Source organism: Gopherus evgoodei, chromosome 6 (assembly GCF_007399415.2).
Source record: "Gopherus evgoodei ecotype Sinaloan lineage chromosome 6, rGopEvg1_v1.p, whole genome shotgun sequence".
NCBI lineage: Eukaryota > Metazoa > Chordata > Testudines > Testudinidae > Gopherus > Gopherus evgoodei.
This window is the reverse complement of record NC_044327.1, coordinates 30160576-30172716: the sequence shown is the minus strand read 5'-3', so window position 1 is coordinate 30172716 and position 12141 is coordinate 30160576. Positions and strand designations below refer to the sequence as shown.

Here is a 12141-nt window from a genome sequence, read left to right as displayed (position 1 = left end):
TTAAAAATAGACATTTTTATGTTTGTGGAAAGTTTACATGAATTTTCAAATATTATGTCATTTTGCTGTTATAAGGCCTTAACATAGGAAATACATAGTCAATTAAGTACTGTAATATCCTCAACATGATTGAAGCTATTTTTTAGTCACAGGAGAAGAAAAGAAACTGTAAGCTGGCAAACATTTTTTTCAGGTCATCATTTTAAAATGGCTAAGTGGAACATTTTCAAAGGGGTGAGAGAAAAGTCATTCTTGGGCTGAAACGTACTGTATTTCTAGTTTCAGCCTGATTCCAAATTTTACAGGAAACCTACAGATCTTGCGGGGGGGTGGGGGGAAGGAGGTGGAACATAGGGAAAACATAATGGAAATTCTAGTCAGCTTTTAATAAAACAGCTCTAGCAAATGACATTATTTCAGATATTGTGTGCACGTGTGCATGTGCATAGCCGTAACGTGAAATGCAACAACTCTACAACAGATTGGTGTAAAAAAAGTTTTTAAAAATAAGTGAAATAAGGCATTTGTTTATAAGGAAAAACATCTCATACAGTATAACAGGAATACCATTCCATTTTGTAATACCTTCATTCTCTTCACAGTACAATTAATTATGGAGTTCATTAATTAATGAACATATTAGAGAAGGACACCATTATTGACCAGGGGAGGCCTGATATATTACTGAGTCAATAAACTATTGAACATGAAACGGGACCTTTCAGTAGAATTTTTTTCCTTGTAACCCACAAACACATATATTATTCTGCATAGTCAGCAGTTCTTTTGTGCCCTTATATTTCATATTACTAATGATTTTAATCAATGATACATACAGCAATGTTTTACAACCAAGCTAATGAGTAAAGGCAGTTGACTTTGGAAATAAGTCCCTGAAATATCTGGATATTTTATTCCACCAGGGCTTTTGAGAGTCAAAGGTAGTAAAAGAGCAGACTAGATGGGAGGGAGGAAGGACTCCTGCATCAGAAATCAAGCAAAGAAATACAGATTGAATGAGTCAGTAAACCACAAATGGCTTGAAGTTGCTGTGTCTGATGCAAATAAATAAATAAAATGTTTAAAATAGCTTGAACTCTTTTCATTGGCAGCAGACAAAGAGTTTAGCTTGCCCATGCTAATGTTTAATGTTGTTTTCCTTACAAATCTGATGCTTTCAGTACAAGGAAGAGCATTTCTGTTACTTACAGGTATTGCAGATTTTTAAGTTGAAGAGTCTAGGACAGATTTGTAAGGCAACAGCATTCATAAAGCTCCCATGTATCTGCAGTTATAGGTACCAAACTCCCTTCCCTCACTGAACCCCAAGTAGTCATTGATTGCATCTAAATCAGTAGAGAGATCTTTTCCTGGAAGTAGTGATAGTTGCAGTAGATTGTTAATCTGTGAATGATCAGGCTAAGTCCCCTCTGTCTCACAAACCTCCATGCAAATCATGCCTAAATGCAAGCCATAAATTTATTGGTAGCAGTTTGAAGAGTTCAGGTCATCTTTAGCACTGTTTAGAAACACAAGTCTCACCACATTTATGCTGACTTTCTGTGGACGCTTTTCCCCCCCACCCCTTAAAGTAAATTTGCTTAGCTTTTTTAAGTTCTTTAGTTTTAAGAATGGGTTTAGTTAGATGTATTCATTGTCCAGATTTTAAATCTCAATATTCAGTCTCTGTTTTTAGTAGATTTCCTTTTAAGAAAAAGTCGAAAACATTTATGTCAAGTATCAGAGGGATAGCCGTGTTAATCTGGATCTGTAAAAAGCGACAAAGAGTCCTGTGGCACCTTGTAGATTAACAGACATTGGACCACAAAAGCTCATGCTCCAATGCATCTGTTAGTCTGTAAGGTGCCACAGTACTCTTTGTCGCTTTTTACAGATCCAGATTGACACTTTTTGGAAAACATTTATATTTTAATAAATATATGGGGCTAAAAGGTAAAGGGCTGTGTGTGGAGATCGGAGAGAAATAATGGGTGCAAAGGAAAGTTGTGCTGTATCTCATGAGCCAGTCCTACCTGTGCTTCTCTCATTTAACTGCTGCTTTGGGAAAACCAGTTCCCAAAACAATGGCTTCCTTCTGATACTTAACTGAATTAGATCTTATGTGAATCCCAACAGGGAAACACGAAAATAACGCTTGGACGGTGTAGAAAAAAAGAGATCTTTGCCGTTGTGTATATTTTTATGTGTATTTTCACTCTTGATTATAACCAACATGATATAGTGCTATGTGAAGACATAACTATAATAACATTTTCCTTCATGCGCTTGATTGAAAAAAAATTGAGTTCTTGGTCTGTATTCTTTTAAAGAATTTAAGAATTTATTCAGCCTATGGAATAATAGAATACATTATTACTGAATGGACTTTTTTTATAATTGGTAAGGGATATTGATAGATGCATTTTAAGGAAAAATAAACCCTACATAAAAGAATTAACAGTGTTTTGCATTTTAGAATTTCTTTTCCTTTTCTTTTTTTTATGTTCAAAAACCCCAGCCACCATATGGGCAGATATTTAAAGAACAAAAAAAATTATCTGGTAAAATATTTATGTGCATTTGTTTCTTTTCCCAGGCCATCCGCTGTACACTGGTAAATTGCACATGTGAATGTTTCCAGCCAGGGAAGATTAACCTGAGAACCTGTGATCATTGTAAACATGGCTGGGTGGCACATGGTAAGAAATATCTGTTCTTTTATCCTCTCTGTTTTGTCCATCTCTCTCTGTCTCATTAGATATAGTGATAATAGCTATATCTGTCCATGCACACATGGGTGTGTGCTTTTTTTAAAGCAGTCTCTACATTTGAGAAGAGAGGGTCAATTATGCCAGCAGCGGCTTCAAGTGTCAGTGGATGCAATGAGTTTGTTAACATTATGTGGATAGCCAGTGCTCCATTGGTAATGAAAGAAGTGCCAGGTCTCAAGCAATTTTTTTACGTTCATATCTGGTGCAGCAAGCCCAGAGGTGCCAGGGCTCTGAACTGCCAAGCCTAGAGGTGCCAGTGCTCAGCCCTGGCACTAATTAAGCACTGTGTATAGCTCAGAGAACATATTCTAGTTTCCAAGCAGTAGTGCTATGCTCACAGGTCTTAGCAGGAAGGCAAGATGTTTATAGTATGGTTGCACTGTGGAGTTCACATTGCCCATATGCAGTAGCCAAAGAGTCACTGAATTCCCATGGAAACTCAAACATACCACTGTCAGCGTTTTGGAAACAGGATGCCAGAATGAAGCTGGTATATCTTCCTTGGCTGAATGAAAGCCTTGATGGTAGTTCACCCTCATAATATGGCTTAGGGAAGATAAATTCAGCTGCTACATTAAAGTGGGTAAAGGAGGGCTGGAGACGGAGTGGGCTTATGTATTTGGCTTGCATCTAAATACATTTTATAAATATACACTAAATGCTTGGGGTTGGATTTTTTTTTTTAAGAAGTTAGTCACAAACCTACCACAAACCATGTGTATCTTGATCATGTCGAATATAGTTTCAGTAAACACAATTAGAAGACAAATAAGAAAGAGACATTTTCTTCTGAAGTGATTTCATGAACATCAGGAGAAAAGAGAGAGATGGCTATCTTTGCAGAAGAAATTTACCTCCGAGTTTCCTTCATACAGTTCAGGCTATTAGACCCAAAGCAAGCATACTAGCCATTCTAACTTTTTCCAAGCATCCAATGGGTTGTGTTGTATAAATTCTGTTTTATTTCAGTAAGATCTAAAGGAGAAGATCAGTACCTTCCTCCTAAAATGTCCCTGGTTTCTATGTATTTTGTGCATATTTGTGTAATGCATAAATGTGTGTGTGCTGAAAGTAAGCATGTCCGAATGCTTAACAAAACTGAAAAGCAAGCAGTTCTAGGGGGCTTTTAACATGTGCCCATTCCTGGAAGGGAAAAGAGTATGTGTGACGTTCCCTTCTGGTGTTATCCGGATCAGTGATCTGCTAGATCACTCCAATATTTGACTCTGGGAGCCAGCCTTACCTGGCTCTGCTGTGAGAACCCCTACTCCTGGGCTGTTCATTCACAGCCTCTGGCATATAAGTTGCTCCTTGTATTGTGCAACTGAATGACACTAGCTAATATCTCTGGTCCCAGACACAGCCCTAGGAACCTCCATCTTGCAGTGTCCAGTTATGCCCGCTGGACTCTGCAAGCTTATATGAGTTCATCAATTTAACAAAGAAATAGACTCATAGACTCTAGGACTGGAAGGGACCTCGAGAGGTCATCGAGTCCAGTCCCCTGCCCTCATGGCAGGACCAAATACTGTCAGGACCATCCCTGATAGACATTTATCTAACCTACTCTTAAATATCTCCAGAGATGGAGATTCCACAACTTCCCTAGGCAATCTATTCCAGTGTTTAACTACCCTGACAGTTAGGAACTTTTTCCTAATGTCCAACCTAAATCTCCCTTGCTGCAGTTTAAGCCCATTGCTTCTTGTTCTATCATTGGAGGCTAAGGTGAACAAGTTTTCTCCCTCCTCCTGATGACACCCTTTTAGATACCTGAAAACTGCTATCATGTCCCCTCTCAGTCTTCTCTTTTCCAAACTAAACAAACCCAATTCCTTCAGCCTTTCTTCATAGGTCATGTTCTCAAGACCTTTAATCATTCTTGTTGCTCTTCTCTGGACCCTCTTCAATTTCTCCACATCTTTCTTGAAATGCGGTGCCCAGAACTGGACACAATACTCCAGTTGAGGCCTAACCAGCGCAGAGTAAAGTGAAAGAATGACTTCTCGTGTCTTGTTTACAACACACCTGTTAATGCATCCCAGAATCACGTTTGCTTTTTTTGCAACAGTATCACACTGTTGACTCATATTAAGCTTGTGGTCCACTATGACCCCTAGATCTCTTTCTGCCATACTCCTTCCTAGACAGTCTCTTCCCATTCTGTATGTGTGAAACTGATTGTTCCTTCCTAAGTGGAGCACTTTGCATTTATCTTTATTGAACTTCATCCTGTTTACCTCAGACCATTTCTCCCAATTTGTTCAGATCATTTTGAATTTTGACCCTGTCCTCCAAAGCAGTTGCAATCCCTCCCAGTTTGGTATAGTCCGCAAACTTAATAAGCTTACTTTCTATGCCAACATCTAAATCATTGATGAAGATATTGAATAGAGCCAGTCCCAAAACAGACCCCTGCGGAACCCCACTTGTTATACCTTTCCAGCAGGATTGGGAGCCATTAATAACTACTCTCTGAGTACGGTTATCCAGCCAGTTATGCACCCACCTTATAGTAGCCCCATCTAAATTGTACTTTCCTAGTTTATCTATAAGAATATCATGCGAGACCGTATCAAATGCCTTACTAAAGTCTAGGTATATCACATCCACTGCTTCTCTGTACCGGGCTTGTTATTCCAAGGGGAGTCTCTGACATGCTCAAACCAAACACACTACTTCAGTAGAATAAACAAACAGATTTATTAACTACAAAAATAGATTTTTAAGTGATTATAAGTCAAAGCTCAAGAAGTCTGGTTTGGTCAAATGAAATAAAAGCAAAATGCATTCTAAGCTGATCTTAACATTTTCAATGCCCTTACAAACTCAAGACACTTCTCGCCACAGGCTGGCTGGTTGCCCTTCAGCCAGGCTCTCCCCTTTGATCAGCACTTCAGTCGCTTGGTGGTGATGTCTGTAGATGGAGGTGGAAGAGAGAGGACGACCATGGCAAAAATTTCTCCCTTTTATCATGTCCTTTCTTCCCTCTTGGCTTTGCCCCTCCGCCCCCTTTCAGAGTCAGGTGAACATTACCTCATCACAGTCTCAAACTGACCAAAGGACGAGGGGGACTCAAGAGTTCAACAAATCCTTTGTTGTTGCCTAGGCTTGTGTCCTTTGTTCCTGTGAGGCTGGATTGGGTTTGTCCCATACATGCCCTGATGAGGTGTGAACTGCCCCTCTGCTCTTTGGGAGTTTTTGCCATGAGGACACGTTTTCAGCCTCATAACTATATACATGAAATTATAGCCTATAACATGACTCTAACAATTACTATAACATCACTATAAGAACAATGCTCAATGCATCATGAGTTTTCCGAAGACACCCAACATGACAAACTTTGCATTGCATACCACACACTCATATTGTAAGGATGAATATGAGGGTGCAGGGTGTTCTCTCGAGGTACAGAACATCACAGTATGCAGGTACAGATCCATTCCTGTGTTGCTTGTAATGAATGGATAAAGCCCACTGCTAATACTGAAGGTAAAACAAACAAGTAGGTAGTTGGTTTGCATATGAATTATGAACTGGATTCCTAACTGGGCACAGCTTCTTTCTGTTCCCCAAAATTTCAAGACAAGATACATGATCTTGCAGTATAACCAGATCCATTCGCATTCTTAGGGGCTTTCAGCCATCTCAGTGTCTTTGTAATTCAGGTAGACATCCGGCTTCGTGCAGGATCAGCACACAATGATCTGCTATTCAAAGGGGAGGGAAGATTTCTTATCTGGTTTATTTCAAATGGCCAGACAAATTACATCTCCATGTTGAATATTTGTAATCATATGGCCCTCTGCATGGACTTTATTTTGGACTATAGTAGCCCAAGGTTTTCTGGTTTTTTTGCTTTTCACCAGAACTCCACATAACAGTGTGGCTTAATGTCTCTGGTTGGTAGTTTTCTGTGAAGCGGATGGGTTGAAAATTGGAATATTAGAAGATAGGCAACCCCAATATATATAACAGAAATGGCCCAGGTACTAAAGGTGAAAGATGAATGCTGTAAGCACTGGGCACACCACTTGCTCCTATGCTGTAGTGTTTTCATATAGAAAAGTTGAGTTCAGCTAGATATTAAGAAAAATGTATACTTTACAAATGCAGCCTGCAGAAAATCATTTAATTTTCTTTTAGCTCCTTTAAAGTAGATGCAGCCAGAGTAATTACATTTTATGGCAGTATAAGGCTAGTCAGATGTATATTGCATATGCACACTCAAAGCATAGGCTTATAAATTAGTTCCTGAAGACTGTGTGATGAGTCTGCTTGACTTGTTGACTTTAGCTGCTTTCCAAAATTTGAGAGGGGCATTCAAAAGGAGACTGATTAATTCATTGTACTGTTGCACCTGGATTTTAAAATTGATGAATCATCTTACTGTTCAATACTTCCTTTAAGTCCAAAACACTGTACTTACATGTTCAGTGAATGCAAGTAGTAGTTCCTACTGCATTAACTAGAGGGGTTTCTTCTGGTTTTCTTTAATGAATTTCCACTCATATGCTTGATAGATGAGGTAGTGTTTTATTAAATGGGATTATCAAACAATAGGTGTTTCCAATAAGAAGTACCAAGCATATCCAAGCTTGATTACCCAAAATCATAATTAACTGAAGAGGTCAAAAATAGGCCTCACTTGCAATTGTCAGCTGTTTTCCCTGACTCATCCACACAGAGTTAATGCATGCTAATAATTGTCCATTTGAAATGTTGGAATTCTGGGGCCAAGAAGGAAAGGGCACACAGCCATAGTGGTATTATTTCACATAGCAACTGCTGGCCTGTTTCTTTTTCCTGTTTCCATTGTCTTTCTCATGTTTTTCTTTCCTCACCTAAAACGAGCTGTGCGCTTCTTGAAAGGAAAGGTTTCCTACAAGTTCAATTCTTTTCTATTCAGAAGTGCCAAAGAAGGATGTCAATGTAAGAGCAGATTCATCAAAGTGGTTCTTTTGTGGCAAGATAAATGTTTCTGTTGGCAAAAGTTCAGTTTATCGAGTTTTGACCCTGCACCCTTTCACTATAGTGGTAATCCTACCATCAGTGTTTTTAAGGTTCAAGCCAAAAACTTCATAGAGTATAGCCCCCTTTTCTAGTGCGGCTATGCTTAAGAGGGAATTGGTTTTTATCTTGTGTGACTTGCTGGGGGTTTTTAAGGGGTTGTAGAGAACTGGACTGTTTTAATTCCCTTCCAGCTGAAACTTGCCATTTGCATTGTCAGTTTGGATGGAGATTTATTTTCTAAAACAAAAAAATAAATCGTTTAAATTGAATAAGCCATTTCCTAGGCCTAAAGCAGTAAAACAGACAAGGGTTAAAAAAAATCTTAAATCATTTTATATGACCCATAAGATACAAAAATAAATAAATAAAATATTAACAGTGAAATTGTGTGTGCACTTTGATTTAGTGTAGTCCAGGGCCATTTGGTATTTTTTTAAAGAAAAAAATCAGATACTTTGAGTAGACACTGTAGCTGCTTCTCTTAATATTTTGGTTGTGTGACAAGTAACAGACACTAATAAAATAGCCTTAAAACTATACCAGATTAGGTACAAAAATCCACTTGTTCAATCTTAACCATGATGGTAATGATAATGGTATTTTACATGCATGTCTTCTCCTCCCGCCCCCATAAATAAATAAAATAAATCTTATTTTAGACCAGTGAGAGAGGAGAATTATTCTAGGCAGTAATAAAATCCCGGTGATTACATTGACTCAGCATTTTGTACACTTGATCTGTCATTGATAAAAGAATATGAACTGTCATGCCACCAGATTTGAGATATATCTCTTAGAACTGGAAGGGACCCCGAAAGGTCATTGAGTCCAGCCCCCTGCCTTCACTAGCAGGACCAAGTACTGATTTTTGCCCCAGATCCCTAAGTGGCCCCCTCAAGGATTGAATTCACAACCCTGGGTTTAGCAGGCCAATGCTCAAACCACCAGAGTTGTGGTGTCTAGTCCAACTGAATTACTGACCCGATACAGTATCAGTGGAAGTACAGTGTTACCTTCTTGAAATGATTTTTTATTTTTTCAGAGAACAATTTCACAATAAGAAGAAACATGTTTTGCATATCTCAATGTGCTGAAACTAGTCAGGCCTTTCATTCTGTTTCACTACAAATGGCGTTCCACTGTATCAGAGTTCACTATTGTCAGTTTTACTGTATGTTTATTAAACCTTTGAATTCACTGTCACACTGGCTGAAAAATGGTCATATAATCAAAAATAGTTTCCTGTGTTACCCATAAATTGGTCACCAATCTAAACTCAGTTAGATGTCAGATACAGACCTGTTCTTGATATATAGTGCAACTATTAATATTCTTGAGCTAGTTGAATTTCACACTATCTTTGGAATCGAGCTGTTGAGGGCAATTAAGTATCCTGTGAATTTTTTTTTGTTTCCTTGGGCAAAAGTGGACTTTTCCTCAAATCAATAAATTGGCCTGTAGCTCTCTAATAAACTGTGCCAGGTCTTTTTCTTGGTGTATGCTGAGCAGGGCAGCTTGGGTCAGGGCCTTTTATTCTAGACACTCTGCTCTGGGGTCTCTCTGAGCTATACCTGTTCTCTGAACTTCACATGACCTCCTCTCTAAGCTGGGCGCTGGCCAGGCCTTTTCTCTAGTTAATCTGAGCTCAAATTCCTTGGTGGATTTAATGAAACAGAAATTGACTGGAGTTTTGCAGCCCATCGTGCATAGCCATTATTCCTTTTGGTTGAAAAGGTGCCATCCAGCGAGTATTAATACCCAGTCTCACTATGTGGGTTACACTTTAATCTTGTCGGAGAAATAGTTTTCCGCTGTCAAGTTTTTGTATTATGCACACACTAACTTGCTGTAAATGAGACTAACAATCAAAACAGTGACCCCCACCAAGCAACAGAGAGTGCTCTCTCATAAGTTCACATGCATGACATGACTATGACTTGTTTATTCCGAATGGCTGAGCAGCCATTTCTATATGGTAATTTGTAAAGTTGTCAGGTAAGGGAATGGTGGGGGGGGGGGCGAGACAGAGAGAGAAAGGGAAAAGGAGGGGGGAGAGAGATGTTATTGTCCTATGAGCTATTGAAAATTTTAGACAATTCATCTCTCGCTAACCAGACTCTCTGTACAAGTCTCTATGAGGATGTGGTTTAATGGGGAGGTTTAGGACTTTTAACACGAGCTGCATGGGGCGGGGTGGGGGAAGTGTTATGTTAAATTAAAAACCTTTCTGTGTTATCACATTTATCTCAGTCCAAAGCTGTTGAATGACAGAAATCTGGAGCATTACATTTGCAAAGCCAGAGGTCAGCTCTGGCCGAAAACCAAAGGAGGTCACAGGTATAAGCCTCTGCCTAGAAATTGGCGTGGATTGCAATTCGGAGGGGAAGGGAGAGTGTGTGCGCGCACACTGTAGGTAGATTTGAACAGAAAAATCTTTCTATATTTTTTAACCATCTTGTAGAATTTAATAGAGACTCATAATCTTGCTGTAGAATACTATAGGATGCTTGTAAAAAACCCATTTTCAATTACATTGTATAGGTTTTCAGAGTAAATTCATATTAAGTGGCTATAGAAACCTGTTGATTCCCTCTTCAATTATATAGGACTTTTCCACAAGCATCTTTGTAAAGGAATTTGTTTAGCTCTTAGTTACTTCTCCATCTGGTTATAAAGACCAAAAACTAATCTTCATGGTTGTTAAAGTGACTTTAAAATAAAAGTAGTGTTAATCTGGCTCTGGGCTGGATTTAACTGCTGCTGAGGTTCCCAACAGACAGCCAGGTTCTTGGACCTCCCTGAGCAAAGTCTCTCTGATCTGTCATTTTCTTTTTGTTCTAGTTGTTTTTGCCTAAAATCAGTGGTCCCTTCTCAGTTTGACCTGGGAGGACCATGTATTTGTTCAGTTTGTTTTCTTGCTCATCAGCTTACAGTTGTTGTGCTTTAAAGGAAAGTATCTATGTAAAGAAACCACACAATGTATTAGCCTTTTTCTTCTGGTTTTGCATGCTTGTAAATATTTCAATTGAGTATAAATACAGATGGATCATACAGAGTCCTCACAAATTATGGGCAAGAATCACCTGCTTCCAGTACTGAAGTATCACTGTGGGATGTATCGGTGAATGCAAGAGACAGAGATTCGGAAATCCAGCACCAAATTCTCTGCTCCTCCTCACCCCAACCCCCCAAGTGTAATGTTAGAGCAACATTTGGCCCATAGCTTTCATTTTCAGTTCTGCTACTGATGCATTGTGTGATATTGATTTAGTCATTTTCATTTCCCTGTGCCTTGGAGTCCCTGTCTGCAAAACAGGTATAATACCCACTTTCACAGCTATGGAGTCTCAACCAACTGTAAAGCATTTTGAGATGTGTAGATGGAAGTTGTTGTAGAAATGCAAGACATTATAATTACTTGCCCATTTGTTAAATTATATTATTAAAGTTACATTTACAAACTAGCCTCCATCTAGAGATAAACAAGGCCACATAGATTTTCCTCCTGTGATGAGAGTTAAGAAAGTCTTCAACAATTGGTCCTTCCCTTGTAGAGAAGAGAAACCAGTAAGGGGTATGGGAGCTGTAACTAAGGGTGCTGGCTTAAAGTGATTTCCATCATATACTGGGTTTACAGTTTGGTTCAATGGCTCTCCGCTCCCCGACTATACTAATTGTCGCAGCACTCCTGGTAAGAAGAAAATTTTTCTATTTGAACTTACCGACTCCTGGGGGGCTTTAAAAATATGGGGACAATGCAAAAATATTAGTAATTTAATTTTGTTTATGAAGCATAATAAAGGATAATTTTGCTTTCATGGAAATTCCTCTATTAAGGGACAGAAGCAGCTCCCAATTCAGTTTCTTCTTTGAATGAAAGCCTGTGGCATCACTGAGCATGCTCAGTGAAGTAGGGGTTAACTATATGACCATTGAGGAAGATGTGGTTTGAGTCTCTGAATGAACAGGAGCAGCAGATTGGTTGGGACTGTCTGCTGGATTTTGAGCTTCATAGGACCAGTACTGTGGAACTTCAGAGCAGGAGTCTCAGCTGAGCTGTGGCTATCAATTTGAGCACTTTCGTAACAAGCGGTCAAGGTTACCTGAATTTTAAATGAATGAAACCCATAACACTGATCCTGCTGCACATGAAGGGCTGTGATGTGCTAGCCCCTTTACCAGTTTATTACATCTTAAATTTTATATCTTGCTAACGATCCTAAAAGAAGCTTAATTGTTTATAGGAACATCTTAATTAACTAGAGTTCACCAGGTTAAGCAGAACACAAACAAAACAAACTCAACCACTCCATTCAGTCTAACAGCACAAGTTTAAAACAGGAAGAAGGATTTG

At 38.9% G+C, this 12141-nt stretch overlaps 1 protein-coding gene across 1 annotated transcript in view; it reads left to right on the top strand.

Annotated features, from left to right (window-relative positions):
• Nucleotides 1-12141, top strand: part of BNC2 (basonuclin 2) — a 290775-nt gene that overhangs the window by 164307 nt on the left and 114327 nt on the right. Inside the window, exon 2 of the mRNA XM_030567533.1 lies at nucleotides 2597-2699. Within this exon, the coding sequence (XP_030423393.1) occupies nucleotides 2597-2699 (103 nt within the window). The remainder of the gene's footprint in view (nucleotides 1-2596; nucleotides 2700-12141) is intronic.